The sequence below is a fragment of the Muntiacus reevesi genome, chromosome 10 (assembly GCF_963930625.1).
Source record: "Muntiacus reevesi chromosome 10, mMunRee1.1, whole genome shotgun sequence".
NCBI lineage: Eukaryota > Metazoa > Chordata > Mammalia > Artiodactyla > Cervidae > Muntiacus > Muntiacus reevesi.
Genome location: NC_089258.1, coordinates 16,273,151 through 16,295,724, shown reverse-complemented (window position 1 = coordinate 16,295,724; position 22,574 = coordinate 16,273,151). Strand labels below are relative to the sequence as shown.

General features: G+C 38.5%; 2 protein-coding genes across 5 annotated transcripts in view; one reads left to right on the top strand and one right to left on the bottom strand.

Annotated features, from left to right (window-relative positions):
* Window positions 1–22,574, bottom strand: part of CENPP (centromere protein P) — a 227,883-nt gene that overhangs the window by 45,177 nt on the left and 160,132 nt on the right. The gene's annotated exons all lie outside the window — the stretch shown is intronic.
* Window positions 1–22,574, top strand: part of ECM2 (extracellular matrix protein 2) — a 37,824-nt gene that overhangs the window by 9,586 nt on the left and 5,664 nt on the right. The window contains exons 2-9 of one of the 3 annotated variants that reach the window (XM_065946571.1): window positions 3–315; window positions 2,844–3,032; window positions 5,689–6,204; window positions 8,445–8,560; window positions 10,554–10,689; window positions 16,124–16,281; window positions 18,454–18,593; window positions 22,127–22,453. In XM_065946571.1, the coding sequence (XP_065802643.1) occupies window positions 27–315; window positions 2,844–3,032; window positions 5,689–6,204; window positions 8,445–8,560; window positions 10,554–10,689; window positions 16,124–16,281; window positions 18,454–18,593; window positions 22,127–22,453 (1,871 nt within the window). In that variant the 5' untranslated portion in view covers window positions 3–26. Of the gene's footprint in view, window positions 1–2; window positions 316–2,843; window positions 3,033–5,619; window positions 6,205–8,444; window positions 8,561–10,553; window positions 10,690–16,123; window positions 16,282–18,453; window positions 18,594–22,126; window positions 22,454–22,574 lie in introns of all 3 variants that reach the window. The other 2 variants (XM_065946570.1, XM_065946572.1) reach the window with 2 other exon arrangements.

Below are 22,574 nucleotides of genomic sequence, written 5' to 3'. Positions count from 1 at the left end.
AGGAATCAAATGGTAAAAAAGAAAACATGAAGTTTTCAAGCTTATATTGTTTTTTTCTGCTTCTCATTTTTCAAACTGACTTTGGACAAAATGAAGAAACTTCTAGGAGGCAAAGAAAGAAGATGTATTATAGAAGACTGAGAAAAAGTTCCTTGCCCACCCACAGACCTGTTAGACAGCTTGGAATTCATCAGATGAAGACAGTTACAGCTGCAGCAAAACTTCCCATAATTAACTTGGATTACAGTATGGAGGAAAAATTTGAATCTTTTTTAAGTGTTCCTGGAGTAGAATCAAGCTATAATGTGTTGCCAGGTAAGAAAATAGTAGGAGAGAGGAAGAGAGAGAGAACCTCTATGAAGAAAATTTTTAAAAATTCAAGTTATTATCTTTTAGTTTAATCTACAAAGATAAATTTTGAAATAATTAAAAAATCATTTATAGAATATATTTATAAAATTATTGGAAAAAAGAAAAACATTACTTATTCCACAACTATATTTATAAAACCATACTTACTATTTGGTTTATTATTTCCAGTCTGTTTACTATACCATGTATTTTAAATAGTTGTAATCATACTATAGTAATATGCATGTCATTTATCATGATAGGTTATCTAGGATATAGAAATAAATGATTCAGATGAGTCTATGAACTCATGGTTATTAAATATTTTCAACCAAATATGAAGTTAAGCCATTGAATTTATTTTATATAGACCAAATTACAGAATTTTTTTCCTGATTTTTTAAAGTTTGAAAAGATTGGAAAGTCTTCCAAATATTTCAACTAGGCATTTTAAACACTAATATGTAATGGTCCACATTTTTCCAGGTTTGGAAGGAAAAAGTAATTATATTATACGTATGTTATCATTACATAAAACTCTGAGAAGACAAAAGAAAATATTACCACATAATGTTCTGTGACCAATACTTCATATTTGTCTCAAGAGAACCAAATACTTTTAAAAGATGTTATTTCCATGAAGCTAACAGAAATAACATACAATTATGATGAAAATAGACAATTTAGGTCATATTTACAACATGATTGGAGAGAAGAAAGAGTCTCAAGGCAGGGAATCTAAAATGATAATTATAGTGTACCCATAACTCTTAAAGAATGATGAAGTCAATTTCTCTAATTATGTGGAAAGATATCCAAGCTATAATAACAGAAAATAAAAAGATTGAAAAACAGTGTGCATAATGTGATCTCAAATCTGTCTTAAAAGTATACAATATAGGGTGATGTGCATAAAGTATAGACAATGTATACTAAACATTTCTAAATTGTCCTAAAATGTTTTCCAGTGGTCTGGAAAACGGACTTTTTTTAAAATTGTGATAAAATACACATAACATAAAACATCATTTAACCATTATATAGTGTACAATTAATTCAGTGACATTTAGTATATTCATAATACTGTACAACCATCACCACTACCTAGTTCCTGAACATTTTCTTCACCCTAAAAGAGAACTGCATACATATTAAGCACTTACTCCCCATTTTCTCCTACCCTTCCCCTCCCCCCCAAGTCTCTGGCAATCACTAATCTTTCTGTCTCTATGAATTTGTCTGTTCTGTATATCTAATATGAAAGGAATCCTATAATACGTGGCTTTTTGTGTCTGACTGCTTTCACTTGGCCTAGTGTTTTCAAGGTTCACTCATGTAGTATGTACTTCATTCTTTTTTATGGCTGAATGATATTTCACTGCAGAGAAACACCATGTTTTGTTTATCCTTTCATCCACTGATGGATAACTGTGTGCTGTTTCCACCTTTTGGCTACTGTGAATAGCACAGCTACGAATATTTGTGTACAAGTTTCTATCGGAATTCCTGTTCCCTTGGGTATATACCTAGAAATGAACAGGGCTAACACAGTGGTGAGGAAGACAAGGAGACGAATGTGAGAGCTTACTTGAGGGGACAGTAGCTCATCAAATGGAGAAGAGTTATTAGGACTAACATTAGGATTAGAAGGAAAACATCGCCTCTAATATTCAAATTGGCTGTCTAATGGCCTGCTTAGCTGACACACTTATCCATGTATGAAGAGAGAATAGGATACTAAAATCCACTGCACTGTGCACTTTAAAAGGGTATTAGATTTGTATTTCAACAACACAACAATTCTAAGAACAGAGATAGCTGCAGTGCATCATTGAGACTTCAATGCCAGAAGCACCACAAGCATATAGCCTAATTTCACCTCTGCATCTGCACTCTGGGAAGGGTACAGTGTGGGCTGGCTCATCATTAGTGCTGTTCTGGTTCTCTGCTTTCTGGCATGCCATGGAACTATACTTCTTTTTCTCTTCGGAAGTTAGATGTAGCCATATAATTTGCCTTGGTTCAGTGTAATTAGATACATTTAGAGCTTGTGTGTTATTTGCAATCTCACATTCCCACTGCTGTGGCCATCAGGGTAGCCTGCTTGGAGACGAAGCCTATTGTTTGTCTTGACAAACAATATCTACATTGGATATCCAGCATGAACAAGAAATAACTGAGACTTGAGGGTTATATGTCGCTGTTATATAGCTCAGCGATCCTGACAGATGCAGGATGGAAAGCACAATTTAGAGTCAAGTTGCCATGAGGAGGTCCACTCAGGTCCACTCAGAGAAGTAAGAGGGCTTGAGAGCACATGTGAAAAGCACTTCAAGGGGTTACATCTGTAAGATACTTTTACCCTATGTATGAATGAACATATAATGTTATTCTCGTGCGGCTCTATCACTCTGGGCTTCACATTGGGCTCACTTCCATTCAAAGGTGCTAGTGATCAGACAAGGAATTCAAATGTTACTGTTCTCTTCTAGGAAAGAAAGGACACTGTTTGGCAAATGGGATGATCATGTATAACAAAGCTGTGTGGTCTCCGGAGCCCTGTACTACCTGCCTCTGCTTGAATGGAAAAGTCCTTTGTGATGAGACCAAGTGCCACCCTCAGATGTGCCCCCAAACAATTATACCTGAAGGAGAATGCTGCCCTGTCTGCTCTGATACTGGTACAGATACTTAGTCCAAACAAAATATCACACGTGATTTAGTCTTTAACTTTCATTTGCTTTTATTTCATCACTACCTTAAACTTTATTTTTTAAAGGATATTTCTTTTTTAAAAAATGCTTGTTTATTTGGCTGCGCCAGGTCTTAGTTGCAGCAGGTGGTTCTTTAGTCCTTGTTCCTGCAATGAGGGATCATTTTCAGTCGTGGCATGCAAACTCTTAGTTGCGGTGTGTGGGATCTAATTCCCTGACCAGGGATCAAACCTGGGCCCCCTGCACTGGGAGTGCAGAGTCTTAGCCACTGGACCACCACAAAAGTCCTTACCTTAAAATTTAAGTTATGATAAACTAGTCAGTAAGGTACTTAAATATTGGCACAGTCATGATAAGGAAATTACTTGGGAGATTACATCAGAGGAGAGAAATAAAAGACAGTGTTTTAGAGTTTTAGCTCAATTTGAACTCAGCCCAGATCACATTCCACATTTGACTCTCAGCATTACAGATGGAGTGACAGAGTTTACACAGTAAACAGCTCCCACAATCTTAGTAGGTGTGAAGAACTCTAATTAGTTCCTTATATGCACTGTCTCAATTCAACTCAATGTACTTACAGTTATAAGTTCAAATAAAGAACTCAAGGTGAAGAAAGGGAGAGAGAGAGAGAATAAAGCATCTAGAGAGAATAAAGCCCAATTCTCTCAGTCTATGTGCAGTTATTACTGCTCAGGTAATCCTTGGGAAATAAGGCCATGGCCCAAGAGCAGTGGCTTTCTTTTGTGGTACTGCTGTGCAGAGAAAGATCATGCTATGAGGTTTTGTTGGCTGCTCACTGTCCCTTATCCTATGAGGCTGATGGGGTAGAGGACTCTCAAGAGGGAGGCTCAGGATTCCTTCAAGAAAAACCTGGTCAGTAGCTTATGAAATAAATGTGTGTTAGATAATTTGATGACAAGGGGTAGGGAATAGAGATGTTTTCTGTTGCCTATGATTAAGGTAGACTGTTCCCACACACACAGGATGATCACAGGGTAGTTATCCACGGAAGTCTCCTTCCAAGAAGAACTTCAGAACGTTTAGGAACTGTATTTGGTGTAGAGTATCAACTGCTTTGAGAATCTGATGGCTCAGTGGGTAAAGAATCCGCCTGCAATGTGGGAGACACTGGAGAGGCAGGTTTGATCCCCGGGTTGGGCAGACCCCCTGGAGGAGGAAATGGCAACCCACTCCAGTACTCTTGCCTAGAAAATCCCATGGACAGAGAGGCCTGGTGTGCTACAGTTCAGACGGTTGCAAAGAGTAATATGCAACAGAGTGACTAAGCACCAATCGTTTTACTAAGATAATATAACTTTTAAAAAAAGTGTTAGAAAATAAAAGTGTTTAATGAAACTGATACCTTGGGAGATGAAACACAAGGTTTATAAAGGCAAGATCCAGAAATTCTCAGATATTTTTCAAAGGACTTGAACTATTATTCTTGAAATACTGTGGTTATTTTGGAAAAATAAACTTGGATACACAGGAAAGATTTTAAATGTTTCAATATGATAGCTTTAGTTTCCTTTTGCTAATTTTTTCCTATTCTCCTTTTGCATGTTTGTCAAGAGATGTGAAAAAAATAACTCACAGACTTTATAATATATACTGAATTGAAATTTCAAGTAATTCTTTCAACTAATTATATTTTGAGTTCTTTTTTGGGGTGATTTATGTATAGTATTAAATAAAATCATGGAAATGATTAAGTAAATTTTTATATTTTGATGAAAGAAAATCTATGTACTGAGCTTATTTTTCCCTAAAACTCTTCATTCAGAGGGTCTGGTCTGTGTCAAGTATCCCCTGCTCTCTGCCAAAGATAATAACAGTTAAAAACAAATGTAGATAAACTTTCTACTGTAACATATTATGTTATCACCATGGAATAATAAAAAAATACTCTGTGCATACGTCTAGGTTAAGAAAATATCATTTAAGTACAGGACATCTTCCATAGATCTCAAGCAGTAAAAATGATTTAAGTACAGAGTCTGGGAGGAAAAGAGAAGAGGATTTTCTATAATTCTGAATTTCAGAGGATACTTTTAGGCACATGGAGCTGAAAGAAAATCAGACAAATATAATAAAAGTCGATTTCATTATCATAAACAAGTAAAATATATACCTGCTTCATGTTTTTATGTCTGACAGTGTACAAATTCTTACATTATCAATAACCCCAGTTAACTGAACAGTATCTATTATAAAGGTATAACATCTGATTATTTTATAATCTCGCAATAGGACTGCTTACCATTTTGTAACACATGGTAATATTATTCCCTCTTTAGTCACCAGATAGCATGGTGCCTTAATAAAATAAGGCTCACAAAGCAAACAAGAATTGCCTATCACGTCTTACAAAACACAAATAAAGTTTATTTATTTCTACTAAAGTTATTCAAGCAAAAACTACAAGATGCATTTCATGTTCAAATTGTACTCATGTTCCTGGAGGGAATAATATTGACTAACCTAATTTTCACTATGATTTTTCCTTTCATTAATACCACAACTTGCCCTTGCTGTCTTCTTCTGTGGTCAGTAGCCTCCTATTTGCTACTCAGTGGTACAGCATTAAATGATAGAACTGAATTTTCTGGTGATTCTTCAGAACAAAGAGAACCTACCAATTTACCTCATAAGCAAGAGTCACCTCCTTGGGTGGAAATGAATCGAGCACTGGGAAAAGAGGAACTTCAATTTGGGGAGGATGAAGAAGAAGTCAAACAAGATGAAAATAGGGAGCAAAAGAAAACGACTTCTAGACCTGGAGACTGGGGGAGTCCTTCCAATGAGGGACAGAACAGGGAAGGGAGGGAGCAGAGGCCTGGAGAGGAGGGGAGGCAGGCCCATCAACACAGAAACCCAGCAAGGGAGAATGAGGAGGACAGTGAAGATGAGGAGGAAGATGATGAAGATGAGGAGGAAGATGAGGATGAGGATGAGACTGTCAGAGGAGACACGTTCAGGATGCCCCCTCGACTCCCAATCCCAGCGACCCCCAGAGGCATACCGTCTCTGCCAAGTAGGTGCTCTTTGTCCTACAAAACCATCTCCTGTATCAGCGCTGACCTCACACAAATACCACCGCTAACAGCACCAGAGATAACAAGTCTGGAGCTCATAGGTAAGATGTGGATGTCTGTTTGATTCTGTGGTTACCTCTCATTGCCCTATGAATGTGATATTTTAATTTCATAATATAAATGAACCCCAACAGATTAATTTCACAATCTTCAAACATAAAAACTTTGCAGAAGAGATAGATGTTTACTACAGAAAAGCACCATCAGGTGTAATGCAAATTCCTCCAAATCAAATCATGATGTACCATTGACTTCTTTCCTAAAATCAGCTTTATGAGGTATAAGTTATATTCAGTAAAAAATTGTTAGCATGTTATTCTTTAAGTTTTGGCAAATGCATACAGTCATACAGTCACACATTCAAGGTATAACATTTTCATCACCTCACCAAATTCTCTCATGTCCCTTCTTTCACCAGCCCTGCCTGATGTTTTCTCTCTCTAGAGTACCTTTTCTAGGATGTCACAGAAATGCATACAGTGTGGAGCCTTTTCAGTTGGACTTCTTTCACTTACCATAAAACTTCTGAGGGCTATTCAGGTTGTTGCGTTTATCAACAACAACTTGCTCCTCCTCACTTCTGAGTGACATTCCATTGTTTGGATGGACCACACGTACCAGGTGAAGGACATCTGGATTATTTCCAGTTTGGGGCAATTAAGCAATTATGCAACAGTTGCTATAAACATTCATATATGGATGCTTGTGTGGACTTAAGTTTTCATTTTCCTAGAGTATATACCCAGGAGTGGATTGCTGAATGATACAGTAAAAATTTACCTTTATAAGCAGACTTCCTTAAAAGGGCTGTGAGACTCCTTCCAGCAATATCACGGCGTTCCTGTTGCTTTCCCCCTTGTTTTAGTTACTTGGTAGGCAGGACATGATCCAGACCATTTGCTCATGTTCTTAAAGGGTCAAGAAGAGCTCTGAGCAGAGGACTGGCAGGACAGATATGTGTATGAGGCTGGCTGGTGTGGAGACTGGGACAGTGAACTAGTCTTGGCAATAGGGCCCATGCTGGGGATGGCTCTTAAGATGGAGGGGTGAGAGAATCTGAGTGGGCTTTCAGATGTGTCTTGGGAGAAGTCACAGAAATAAACTACCACAGAAATAATAAATGATCATATAAATACTCAACTGACACAGCCTGACTCCTTAGTCAGGACACCCAGTCTATAATAGGTCATGTCAGGTATTATGGCCTTCCTGATGCCAGGCTTATCTGATCTCCTAAGGAATTACTCTTATGCTGAGAGCTTCCTTTTTCAGCAATGCCCCCTCCTAGCCTGCATGCTAGGTGTGCTCTGCCATTAGACAAACAAACAATCTGTGAAGGTTGAAAATCTTATGAAAGATGATGTGTGCTCAGTTACACTCTCCTGGTTTTATAAGAAAGCTACCACATGGTTTTCATAGTACGCACCATTTCTTGGGCTTCCCTATTGGCTCAGTGGTAAAGAATTCACCTGCGGTGCAAGAGCCACAGGAGACATGGGTTCGATTCCTGGGTTGGGAAGATCCCCTGGAGAAGGAAATGGCAACCCACTCTAGTATTGTTGCTTGGAGAATCCCATGGACAGAGGAGCCTGGCAGGTGACAGTCCAAGGGGTGGCAAGAGTTGGGCACGACTTAGCAACTAAACTACCACCATTTCTGTTAAGCTCATTCTCTGGGTTTAAAATCACTAACTACTCTACTTAACTAAATGTCAAACAAAACCCCATAAATTAAAGCATGCAGGAACTTCTACAGATTGAAGTCATAGAATTTTAACATTAGACCTTGTAGCAATCTGAGAAATTATCTCCCCAAACTTCTTATTTAGAGCAAACTGATGCTTGGAGAAGGCAAGTTACATGCCCAAGATTTCATTAAAAAAATAGTAATATTTCTGGTCCAGGGTCTAAGAAGTGTCAATAGGAAAGTATGAAGAACTATAAAATTCAGTTTCTATAGTACCTTCCATAACACATCTTTGTTGTAAAATGCATATTGTTAACAGAATTGTCTAGCAAACCACATTCTGGCTGCTTTAAGAAGCTTCATCTAAACATGATGTCCTAGAGCAAGACAGGTCCTTAGAGTGAAAATTCTGACTGTAGGTAATAGTCTAGTATCAGTTTTTTTTTTCTAAATACTCATTTATTATATAACATTGTCCTTGCTATAAGCACTGTGTTTTCCTCCAGATAAAGCTCTCTTTTGCTGTCTATGCATGTACATATATATATGTATTTACAGGCACATAGGCTTAAAACATAATTGCTGTGTGTCCTAGGCAATTCCATCACCTCCATTCCGGATGAAGCATTTAACGGATTACCGAACTTGGAAAGGCTTGATCTGAGCAAAAATAACATCACCTCTTCAGGCATAGGTCCGAAAGCATTCAAGGTAAATATGCACTATGATTTCTAAGAGTCCACTTGGATGGCTTTCTCATTAATTGTACTGATAATGGGTGGAGACGGAGAAGGAAAGAAAAGTATGTTCTTTTTTGTTGTTGCGCTGGGTCTTTGTTGCTGCATGCAGGGTTTCTCTGGTTGCAGTGAGCAGGGCTTACTCTGTTGTGGTGTGCTGGCTTCTCTTGTTGCAGAGCACAGGCTGAAGGCACGTGAACTTCAGCAGCTGTGGCACATGGACTCAGCAGTTGTGGTTCCAGGGCTCTAGCACACAGGCTCAGGAGTTACGGTGCATGGGCTTAGTTGCCATGCAGCATGTGGGGTCTCCCTGGACCAGGACTGAACCTAGATCCCCTGTATCGGCAAGTGGATTCTTACTCATTGCACCATCAAAGAAGTCCCAGTAAAATGTTTTAAAGGAGTTTTTGTCAAAGAAAGTTTCTCCTCTGATAGCCCTAAACTGTATCCAAGTTATATCTTGAATATACTTTGTTGTTTTACAAATTTCTGTTTTTTCTATGCTTTGTCCTTAATGCACCCATAGTAGCATCAATGACAAAACTAATGTTTAGAATTTATGGAAGAGTTTCTCCCCAAGTACCTGAAGACATGTTGAAATATGGTCTCTTAGTACATGAGGTATTTCTGGGGAAAAAGGAGAGCTTATTTAGAAACTGTTAACATGTTCAGGCCAGCAAGACAAAGCTTCCTTATTTTGTGCAATCTGCAAAATCCAGTAAAGAATACTTCAGCAGGTGGGGTTCTGCAAGAACAAAGAGGCTCAGAAGAAAATTAGCTTGGGGATAGGTTGGGCAGAAAGGGAAAGAGAAAAGCATAGAGTAAACTTTGCAAAGAATCAGATTTAACTAAAATTTATTTTCTAAAAGGGAGAAAAGAGAGTATCAAGGACTTTCTGAAAAACAAAGGCAGAAGAAAGGAGGAATTTGTGTGTGTAAACAAATATTCAAAATTGTGTGTGGTTAAAGAAGCCCAAGTAAAACATGTTACATGCCAGGAAGTCAAACTTTATCCTCTTGGATGGTTTCCTTCCACTCTTTGGATAAGTCACTGGCCTCTTACAAGCTCAGTTCCTGGTTCTTGTTTACATTCTGGGCTGCAGGCAAGAGAGTTCCAGACACTTGGTGTCCACATTCATATGAAAGACCTGGAGTCCTGCTTCATGCTAGTTGTCCTTCTGATAGAAAAATAGTTGAGACTTGTACATTTTCTCTATTTGATAAAAAAAAAAAGAGGACACTGTAGGAAATAACTTGTTTTTTTTTTGTTTGTTTGTTTTGGGATTCTCTACCTCATTTCCAAACTGCTGAAATTGACTTTGAGCATCTTTGAAGTAAATCACTCTGCAACTTTGGTAGCGCAGGCTAGTTTGGCCAACAAACACGTAACTACAAATGTGAAAATACACCCTCCAGACTGTCAAAACTGTTTGGGTACCATATAGAAATATTTGTGATATTTGTGGCATTTAATTTTGATGAATTTCCACAATAGTTAGTGCTATTAGTTAGTTATGACTGTTTCTGCTTAGTACAGATAGAAAACTGAGGTTTACAAACACACTGAAAGGATTCAAACTGCTATCTTGTTAGTATCGATGACAGATTCAGATTATTGCATGATTTAATAAATTCTGACTCTACTGCTGAGGTGAAAACCTAAGATCTAGGAAAATATGTCCAGTGGTGATAGGAACTTTCTCCTGATAACTAAAGTCACAGTAAAAATATGGATGAGTATGATGCAAAATCACCAAATGTGGTTTGGTGAAAATACCAGGGAATAAATGCTATTAACAGGATCAACATGTACCTGGCAAGGAGAATTGGGGATTCATGCCTAAGACTGAATAAACTGAAAGTTTGTGAAACTTTAGTAACTACTGAAAACTGACTATTAAATAATATATATGACTGCATTTCTGTGACAAGATAAAAAAGTAATTTTGAGATTTGCCTTTATTTAAGTTTCTAAAGAATTTAATACGCTTAAATATGGATGGAAACAATTTGGTAACGATTCCTTCAGAACTACCATCTACATTAGAAGAACTCAAAGTCAATGAGAACAAGCTGCAGGTTATTGATGAAGAAAGTTTATCAGGTACTTAACATTTGACTTTATGGCATGTGTCCTTATAATCTTTCTTCTATAGTTGTATGGAAATTTTATTTGCAATATTGCTAAATGAATAGCTAATAAAATTTTTTTAGTTCATGTTACCATTTAAGTTGATAAAACTTATTTTAACTACTGATTGGTGAAACTTTAAAAGATGTATTTTAAACTGCCTGTTGTCTTTAAAAAGTATTCTATAAATAAACTTTCAATGATTTCAGGTTTTCATCATTTATAATACAATAACTGAACTACAAATCCATAACATCCTAGGAGTTATACTAACATCCCCCACATAGCCATGTGTTCTCATACTATATTTGTACTAATGTTTTTGGCGTTGGTGATAACACAATACCATGGCTTGTTTAAATGGTCTCCTTTATCACCCTTAGATGCTCAATATACCCCATCCACAATTCCACTACATCTGAACATTTTGCTATTTTAACATGTCATGGCTTGGCACATGAGAATTATATATAAAATATAAGTAAATGGGGATACTATGTGAGGCTTTGAGGGGCTATTCTAAAATCAAAGTAAACATAAACTTTAGCACATGCACTCTATGTGGCAGTCACTTTGGCTTTAATAGTCTTGTTCTCCTGAGAGTTGCTCTGTCACTTCTGGCACTTGTGTGTCATCGAGGTACGTGTGCCCCACAAGGCAAGACAAATGATGTGCATGGGTATGTGGTTGCCATGTCAGCCTGGCTTCCTCATGGGTGGGATGAAGTGAAGGTGCCCCACATTTTGTACATTTGATTCAACTGGAATTTACTCTTCTTAAGACTATTTCTGGACTGAGCTGGATAACTGAAGCTGTCACATTATGAACTCAAGATAAATAAGGTAGTATTACATTTGCCTTTTTAAGAATTCTAGCTAATGTTGTTGATTAGATTATATGCTTCTTTAAGACAAAGACTGTCTAATTTTTATTTCATCTTCCTAACAGTCTAGTGTAGCTCTTGAGGTATAATGCTTAACACTTTTTGTTTATTTGATTTGAACTATACTTATGATGTTTGTGTTGATCACCAAACCTTTATTCCTTTAAAATGGGGAATTTACTCCTCAAAAAAATTCACAAGGACAAAACACTTCTGGTGATAGGAAAAAAACAATAATGAAAATTGCCAAATCTGAGGATGAGAGTTATGGAAATACTCCATTTCCAGATGGATTTCAGGGTACACATGAAAAACATTAACAAACAACATTTGAAGGGCTTTTTGTCATATGGAAAAGACATTAGAAAGTTCCATTTCTAGCTGCTAGGTGAAACAGACCAAAGGAACACAATTTAGGACAAGTGTACTAATGGGCTACACCTGAACTACATGTGAGATGGTATTGCGAGCAGAGCTGTCAAAATGGCATGCTATAAGTCCTTGTTTGGAAAGTATTCTCTCACATTCCTATAACTGCTTCTCCACTCACACGCACCTCTCCCTCATGAAAAAGTTTCCACATTCCCAGAGGGCTAACTGTGGTCCAGGGTGACCTAGCCTCCCCTGCCCATCTCCACAGTGAGTACCTCATATGCCTCAGTCCTTTGCAGGTGACCAGTGAGGAGGCTCTGCACTGTCATCTTGCCCAGAGAAGCCTCTGTAGGCTTTGTGTCTTGAATGCTCCTCTTCTGCTTAGCCTGTGTTCTTAGCCCCACTCCAGTGCTGGTCCTTTGGTACTGGCTTCTTAGTTCTGCTCCAGTGTTGGCCCCTTTGGTACGGAGTTCTCTTTCAACTGCTGCAGCCACTGCAGCACCTCAGCTCCTGTGAGTCCCACTGTTGTGGATGGTCAGGCTGGCTGGCAGTGAGCAAGGCAAGCCCAAAACAAAGGCCACTGCCAACACTGACACTGCTTTTCTGGGTGGAAGCCCCTGGCTTGACTATCAGTGGCTTGCAGCACTTTTGTTACCTCCCTCATGACCTTTCCAGGTTATTTATATATTAATGTATAGTTCCAGGAAAGTGGGAAAGACAGCACTCCATGGAAAGTAATACACGCAAAAGTGTAAAGAAACAAAACAATCTGGATGCTATGGGAAAAACATTCGTTTTCATAAATCTTAGATGCAGGCTATGATAAGGAGTGAAGAACAAAAGATGATGTGAAAAGATGAGAAGGAACCACACAACGGAGAGATATACAAACTATGCCGAGGTGCTAGGAGGCCATCCAGGATCCACTGGGAGACCTGCATACCCACTCTAGAGAAAAGGAAGGTCTTAAAAGGGAAGGTGGGGCTTCCCTAGTGGCTCAGTGGTAAAGAATCTGCCTCAATGTAGGGGACATGGGTTCCAGCCTCGGGTTGGGAAGATCCCCTTGAGAAGGAAATGGCAACCTACTCTAGTATTCTTGCTTGGGAAATCCTATGGACAGAGGAGCCTGGTGGGCTACAGTCCATGAGGTCACAAAAGAGTTGGACATGACTTAGTGACTAAATAACAACATCAAAAGGGAAGGTGAAGATAGAAGGGGGGAGAGCAGAAGAAAGCAGGATATGCTAAAAAATGTTCCTGTCTTCATTAATGATGAAAACAAACCAAAATCCATGATCATGGTGTCATTTCTAGCAAAGATGGTGTGTGGCTATCCACTCAGAATAACTGGAAATTAATGCATAAGATCATGAATATGCATTATTGTGTTTCTCTCTCTTGTGAGGTCACGTAATAACCACTAGTCTACTTCTATTATCTATTTTTCTCTGAAAAAAATTCTCCATTCCAAAACCTCAGCTATGTTCTAGATAAATATGCTTGGCTCCTCAGTATATTTAGTGGTGGAAATGGTTATATAAAGAAATAGAATCATGTATCATAATTCAATAATTGGCCTCCATACTTCCTCTCTGCCCTTCAGTTGATGTTAAATAGCAGCAGATTAGTATTTTGTCACGCTGCTCCCTGTCCAGAGGCTTCTTGTTGCCCACAAGGAAAGTCAGACCTTATTTTCTGGTGCACGAAGGCCCTGCCCAGGCCACCTCTGTCTTCTCCACAACCTTCATCCTCTCTTACAGATGGGCCACTCTAGGGCTGATCTCTTTCTTACTCCTGAGCACAACTATGTGGGTTCATACCTGCATGTGTTCACCTGGCTGCCTCACCCATTTCTACCGATGTCTTTCTCTCTTGAGAGTCTAGCCCCATTCGCACCTCCGTACCACTCAAGTCTACACTGCCATCTTCTCCTTGTCATGTTCTAGAACCTAAGAGGTACTTGTGATGGCAGTGTCTTTTGTTCTCACTTTAGGCTATGTCTTACTTCTCTTTTTGCCTAAGAGTAGGATCTAAGGTGCACAGAGCTTATCAGTGCAATATCCATGACTTGAATTGAATATGAAAACATCCGCTATTCTGAAAATTTTGGCCACTGAACAAACTCCAAAGTTACACCCTAAGTGTCTGACTCAGATGCCTGTGGGTATCATCACTGCTGAACTATCCATTCTCCTCTAAGTTTCCAGTAGATTTGGTCATACCACTCCAGAGACCTGAAGAAACAATTTAGAAAGAAACTTGTTTTTATAAAGGCCTTTCTTGGTAGCTCAATCTGAATGTGTGGAATTTTTAGTCATTCTTTCAAAATGTCCATCTGGCTTCACTCTCTGCCAGGAAATGAACACTGCAATGGGAATTCACTGTTGTAACTCCCTTGTTCAAAGACTGAGGGTTTACCAGGCAAGAGTGCTCCTTTTGTGTCCTGAAAAAAGGAACCATCCATTGCATTACACTCCCCATACCTCCCTGGTTATGACACCATTTCATACCTATCTGTCTCTGCAAATACTTCATTGCCACCTCTGTGTGGTGTCCTGCTCCCCCACCTCCTTCTTTTGATTTCTGTTCATTATACAAATGTTCCTTTCCATACTGTACATTCTTAACTCCCTTTATCAAAGATTAATTGACCATAAATGTGTGGGTTTATTTCTGGGCTCTCTATTCTGTTCCATTGGTCTATGGGTCTGTTTTTGTGGCAGTACCACACTGTTTCAATTACTGTAGCTTTGTACTATAGCCTAAAACCACAGAGTATGATATATCCGGCTTTTATATATCCAGATATATCGAGAAAGAAGATATATCTTCTTTCTCAAGATTGTTTTTGGCTATTTGGGATCTTCTGCATTTCCATACAAATATTACACTTATTTGTTCTAGTTTTGTGAAAAATGCCATTGCTATTTTGATAGGGATTGCACTGAATCTGTAGACTGTCTTTTTAGGCAGTATAGTCATTTTAACAATATTAATTCTTTTGGTTTATGCACATGGTATATCGTTCCATTTGTCTGTGTTGCCTTCAATCATTTTTTTTCATCAGTGTCTCATAGTTTTCTGAGTACAGGTCTTTTACCTCCTTGTTTACATTTATTCCTAAGTTTTTATTCTTTTTGATGCAATTGGAAATGAGGCTGTCTTCTTAATGTTTCTCTTTCTGATAGTTTATTGTCAGTGTATAGAAACTCAACAGATTTCTGTGTATTAATTTTGTATCCTGAAACTTTATTGAATTCATGTACTAGTTGTAATAGTTTTTTGGAGGCAGTCTTTACAATTTTCTATATATATAGTATCATGTTGTCTGCAGTGACAATTTTACTTCTTCCTTCCCAACTTGGATTCCTTTCATTTATTTTCCTTGTCTGATTGCTATGGCTGGGACTTCCAGCATTATGTTGAATAAAAGCAGTAAGACTGGGCATCCTTGTCTTATTCCTGATTTTAGAGGATATGCTTTGAGCTTTTCACTGTTGAGTATGATATTGGCTGTAGGTTTGTCATATATGTTGAGGGATGTTCCTTCTGTACCCACTTTGTTGAGTCTTTATCATAAATGGATATTGAATTTTGTCAAAAGCTTTTTTTTGCCTCTATTGAGGTGATCATATGACTTTTATTTGTCAATTTGTTAATATGGTGTATCACACTGATTTATTTGTGGATATTAAGCCATTCTTACATCCCTGAAACAAGTCCCACTTGATTACAGTGTATGATCCTTTTAATGTATTATTGAATTTGGTTTCCCAGTATTTTGTTAAAGTTATTTTGCATATATGTTTTTCAGTGATATTTGCCTATAGTTTTCTTTCTTCCTTTTTTTTTTGGGTGGTGTTTTTTTTGCTTTTGTATGAGGGTTACAAACTTTCATCATACAACACGACAGTGATTTCTCTATAGGCCTGTCTCTCCTGGACCATGCATTCAGCACCGAGTCCTGGCTGAACTGAACATTTGTTGTGCAAATATGAGGAGTACTTGGGAAAAGGCTCTATGGGGGGGATTCAAAGAAAGAAGCTATAACATTAGTCGTCCAAATAAAGTGAACATCTCACATGAAACTTTGAAAGCCTACAGAAATTGCATGTTTTTAAATTTTAATATCACAATAATTTTTTTTTACAGACTTAAATCAATTGGTCACTTTAGAATTGGAAGGAAACAATCTCAGTGAAACCAATGTCAATTCCTTAGCTTTCAAACCTTTGAAGAGCCTATCCTACCTGCGTCTGGGAAGAAATAAATTTAGAATTATACCACAGGGTCTTCCTGCTTCTATTGAGGTACCAATATTTTCCTTATAATGTTTTATATTTTAAATATAGCACACAATGACAAAACAAACAATATATTTAAAAATATTATCGTGATGCATATTAAACTGAGTAGTTCTGGTGCTATAAATAAAATTTATCATAATTTGAGCACTGTTTTCAAACAATACAAAATTATGAATCAGAATTATTACTACTAGTAGAGAGTCTTGGTAAAGTGAAAATTGGTCTTACTGACAGCTCTTGGGGAGAGAATAGGGGAGATGAACTGAAAGTTCAAACAGAAAGTACAACTTGCAAAAAGCACCTTGATTTGCAAAGTAGTTTAAACTATCTCAAACTGGCAATGGGATGTTTATCCCAGTCTGTTCCACTCAGAGGCCCACCTGGGCTAGCAGTGACCCTGTAAGGATGGACAAGATTTTCAGAAAAGGCTGCTGACTGTGCCAGCAGAGCCACCCCTCACTCACTTCTCATAGCTTACTAATTTTGACTAGCACTGTCCTGTGTCCATCCCCTCTGGATGGATTTCCTGCGGCCCAAGTGTGTGGTCTCCCTTGCTACAACATGGAACACACTTTACTATGGGGGTACTCTGGTGGGGCCTTCCCTGCTAAGTGTACACCCTGACTTTCCACATTAAGAACTGAGGTTCAGCAGATCCAGGTGACCCTTAGGTCACTTCCTCTGAGCTCTATTTCTGTCCCATAAACAATCAGCCAGGAGGATGACGCTTCACATGGCTGTGAACCCAGTGAGCCAAAAGAGGGCCATCAGTCTCAATCTGATACTGCTGCTACACACGCTTCCTCTTCCTCCTATTTGTAGAGTAAGACAGACATTTAGAATTTACCAAAACTGTAAAAATTGAGGTTGCACTCATAACCTAGCTTTACCTCAGAACTACTTGGATTCTAAACAAATACAGATTTTGGGGCCTATACCAGACATGCTAAATCAGGTTCTTTGAAGAATTGGGTCAACAATTTATTGGGATTTCTTAAAATAAAAATTTAAATAGATAATGCATGCACACAGTAAAACACACACACACACAACACTTGAATAGTACAAAAGAGCAGTGTGTCCATTCCATGTCTGACACTCCCATCCCTGGTTTCCCTTTCCAAAGACCCTCTTACTAGCTTCTTGGGAGCTGTTGTCCATGCATGTACATACACTCTGAACCCTTTCAACACACCACTTCACACCTGCAGTTTCAATGTATAAATGAGTGTGCTCTGTTAATTTAAGTTGGAATTTATACTTTAAAAAGGTGACGAGTGATTATAATCTACAATCAAGTTTAGGAGCCACTAATATAGTTCACCCCTAAATAGGTATGAAGCAGAACACTAAAATTTACTTTACATACTTTCAACAATACCAAAATTAAATGACAAAGAGGGGGAAATTACTACAACAGGAATTACTCCGAATATATATACATAAATCATACTTCTGAATTCCAACAAGATCTCTGAGTGACAAATTCCTTGTAAAGTCAAATGAATTTAACTTGAATGCAGCTGGCTATTGACAACTTACTAATAGTTCTAACCTCACCATGATGTTAAATGAAGGCTCTTAATGAACTTTTAATTAAAGAAATTATAATACAAACAAACCTAAAAATGTGAGCCTAAAAAAATTACTGACAGCATGGACTGGCAGGAAACAGGATACCTCTAAGCTGGGGCCAGCCAGCATGAATTTCCCTCATGCATCAGCTGTTTAACTTTGCAAACACCTTGCTATCTCTCCAGGCCTGAGTTTTTTCACTACTAGATGGGGATAGTTTCTACCTATTTTCTAGTTTCTAGGTCTTTGAAGCCCAAATGAAATAATTTATGTGAATAAGTTTTGTAAATTAGAAAGCTATATACAATTATCATGATATGCTATATCATATCATTTTATGGTTAAAAATACTTAAATTCATTTAGTCCCATAACCATGACAGATAGTACACTTTATTTTGCTAGCTAGAAAATCTGACAATGTAAAAAATTAACTCATTTGGAAGAGCTGCAAGACTCTTTCATTAGCTAATACTAATGACAACAGTTTATAACATGATTTTAATTCTGTGAAACTGAATATATTTTAATTCTGTGAAATTGAATATATTTATCATATCAAGTAATAAGATGAAAAATAAGTCTTTTCTTTTAATTATAGGAATTATACCTAGAAAATAACCAAATTGAAGAAATAACTGAAATTTCTTTTAATCATACCAGAAAGATCAATGTCATTGGATTACGTTATAATAAAATTGAAGAAAACAGAATTGCTCCTTTAGCCTGGATAAATCAAGAGTAAGTACATGCTACAATTTGATGTTCATAGATGAATTCTCTTCCTTTGCCATTACTCAACAGGGTATGAAAATGGATGAGTGAGGAAGGTGTCAGCATTCTTAGCGAACCTCCCCCTACCAAAAACTTGGCTATTTGCAAAGAGTTCAAATTGTTCATGAAATAACTGACGTTAGGATAGCTATGGTCACTGCTGCTGTGGATAACGTACAATGTACAAGTGCCAAGTCCGAGCAGCATGACCTAAGGTCTGATCACTGTGCTGGTCTGTTGACCTCACAGGCAGTCATGAACTGTAAGTTTGATAATCCTCTACCCACAGAGAGGATTATAGTCTTTGCAGCTGAAGATGGAGAAGCTCTATACAGTCAGCAAAAACAAGACCTGGAGCTGACTATGTCTCAGATCATCAGTTCCTTATTGCAAAATTCAGGTTTAAATTGAAGAAAGTAGGGAAAACCACTAGGCCATTTGGGTATGACCTAAATTAAATCCTTTATGATTATACAGTGGAGGTGACAAATAGATTCAAGGGATTAGATCTGATAGACAGAGTACTTGAGGAACTATGGACAGAGGTTTGTAACAGTGCACAGGAGGTGTTGACCAAAACCATCCCCCAAAAAAGAAATGCAAGAAGGCAAAGTGGTTGTCCAAAAAGGACTTACAAATGGCTGAGAAGAGAAGCAAAAGGCAAAGGAGAAAAGGAAAGATATACCCAATTGAATGCAGAGTCCCAGAGAATAGAAAGGAGAGATAGGAAAGCCTTACGTGAACAATGCAAAGAAACAGAGGAAAACAACAGAATGGGAAATACTAGAGATCTCTTCAAGAAAAATGGAGATACCAAGGGAAAGATGGGCACAATAAATGACAGAAATGGCAAGGACCTAACAGAAGCAGAAGAGATTAGAAGAGGTGCCAAGAATATACAGAACTGTACAAAAAAAGGTCTGAATGATTCAGATGACCATGATGGTGTGGTGACTCACATGGAGCTAGATATCATGGAATGTGATATCAAGCGGGCCTTAGGAAGCACTACTACAAACAAAGCTAGTGAATAATAAAAAAAAAAAAAAAAAAAAAAAAAAAAAAATAGTGGATGTGATGGAATCCCAGCTGAGCTATTTCAAATCCTAAAAGAGGATGCTGTTAAAGTGCTGCATTCAATACGCCAGCAAATTTGGAAAACTTAGCAGTGGCCACAGGACTGGAAAAGGTCAGTTTTCATTCCAATACCAAAGAATGTTCAAACTATCATACAATTTGCTCATTTCACATGCTAGCAAGGTAATGCTCAAAATCCTTCAAGATAGGCTTCAACAGTATGTGAACTGAGAACTTCCAGATATACAAGCTAGATTTAGAAAAGGAAGAGTAACCAGAGATCAAATTGCCAACATCTGTTGGATCATAGAAAAATCAAGGGAATTCCAAAAACCCCACCTACTTCTGCTTCATTGACTACACTAAAGCCTTTGGCTGTATGCATCACAACAAACTGTGAAAAATTCTTAAAGTGATGGGAATACCAGACCACCTTACCTACCTCCTGAGAAATCTGTATGCAGGTCAAGGAGTAACAGTTAGAACTGGACATGGAACAATGAATGGACTGGTTCCAAATCGGAAAAGAGTATGTCAAGGCTGTATACTGTCATCCTGCTTATTTAATTTGTATGCAGAGTACATCATGTGAAAAGCCACGCTGGATGAATCACAAGCTGGAATCAAGATTGCTGGGAGAAATAACAGCCTCAGATACACAGAGGATATAACTCTAGTGGCAGAAAGTGAAGAGGAACTAAAGAGCCTCTTGATGAAGGTGAAAGAGCAGAGTGAAAAAGCTGGCTTAAAACTCTAATTGAAAAACTAAGATCATGGCATCTAGTCCCATCACTTCATGGCAAACAGAAGGGGAAAAAGTGGAAACAATGACAGATTTTATTTTCTTGGGCTCCTAAATTACTGCAGACTGTGACTGAAGCCAGAAAATTAAAAGACACTTCTTGGAAGGAAAGCTATGGCAAACCTAGACAGTGTACTAAAAAGCAGAGACAGTACTCTGTCAACAAACATTTGTATAGTCAAAGCTATGGTTTTTCCAGTAGTCATGTATGGATGTGAGAATTGGACCATAAGGAAGGCTGAGTGCCAAAGACTTTATGCTTTAAATTATGGTACTAGAGAAGACTTTTGAGAGTCCCTTGGGCAGCAAGGAGATCACACCAGTCAATCCTAAAGAAAATCAATCCTGAACATTCATTGGAAGCTGAAGCTCTAATACTTTGGCCACCTGATGTGGAGAGCCAACTCATTGGAAAAGACCCTGATGCTAGGAAAGACTGAAGGAAAGAGGAGAAGGTTCAACCGAGAATAAGATGACTGGATGGCAACACCGACTCAGTGGACATGAGTTTGAGCCAACTCTGGGAGATTGTGAAGGACAGGGAAGCCTGGTGTGCTGCTGTCCATGGAGTCGCAAAGAGTCAGAGATGATTTAGAGACTGAACAACGATAGCAACAATACAGTAAGGAAGGAAGCTGCCCTTCTCCCTTTTTCTCCTCCCTCACCATTAGATTCTATACCACACTGTCTTCATTCCTTGATACTATTTCTCTATCTCAAGTCTTACTAAAGAGACTGAAAAATGCATGACCTGATAGAGAAAGCAAAAAACAGAGCCCAGTTTCCTGGAGAGGAATCAATGGTCCCAGGCTGTAGCTCTCAGGGAAGTGCAAAGTGTCGAGGCCTTGCCTGTCAGGCAAGGTGAGAGATGATTAGCTACACAGGGAAGCAGGGTCAGGCCCCAGGAGCAGGTGCCATCAGAGCAGATCTGAAGTCATGTCATGAGGGAATGAGGGATTTGAGTAGCATCGTGGGGATAGGCATGTTTCAGAAGCAGGACAGAGATGGAAAGAGACCTTGAGGGCCCTTTAGGTTTAGCAGGATGTGGCAGTGGCAGAGCAACTGAGTTCAGCAAGTGAAAAATCTTCAAGCAGTAGGCAGAAGCTGCAGGTGAGGCTCCTGAAAAAAGCCAGGGAGTTCACCACATTTCCCAGATCTTCTGATTGATTATTAACCTTTTCTATATCCCTCATTCTTACCCCAAGTCCCAGATCCCAAGTTATCAGATCAAATGTGGAAGGAGAATGCACAAACCTCTTACTGCTACTTCCTTGCTGGAACCAAGGATGATTGTAAGGATAGGGTTTTGATGTCAGCTAGAACTTTGGACTTTATTTCCAATATAAGTTATGCCTCAGAGATATTTGTGGGCCCTCTTTGGGTCTCAGCATTACCCCTAGGATATGAGATTCTTTTCTCTCAACTCTAGTGCTCCTCCATAAGACAGGAACTCAAGCAGCAATATCCTTGCAGCTAGACCACTATGTAGCCACACTTGCACTGGGAACCATCACTAACGCTGAGTACTGGCACAAACGCGGACAAGCATCCTCACTGGCTTGTCAAAACTTTGAGCTAACAGTCATGCCCTGATGCACCCACATTGTTCACTCTCTTCTAGAAATCTAGAATCAATAGACCTCTCCTACAACAAGCTCTACCACGTCCCCTCCTATCTACCCAAGTCGCTGCTGCACCTCGTACTCATTGGGAACCAGATCGAACGCATCCCTGGCTATGTGTTTGGTCACATGGAACCAGGCCTGGAGTACCTGTACCTGTCATTTAATAAGCTTGTGGATGATGGCATAGACCGAGTCTCCTTCTATGGAGCTTACCATTCTCTTCGAGAGCTGTTTCTGGATCATAATGAATTAAAATCTATACCACCTGGGGTACAAGAAATGAAAGCACTACATTTCCTGAGACTGAACAACAACAAGATAAGGTAAATTTTGACTTTCTCAAGTATCCATTTAAATTGTCATGGGTGACAAAATATGATTAAATGACCATGACATAATGTCTGGAATTTAAAGAAAAAGTGACAAGAGGTTGCATCAAACAAC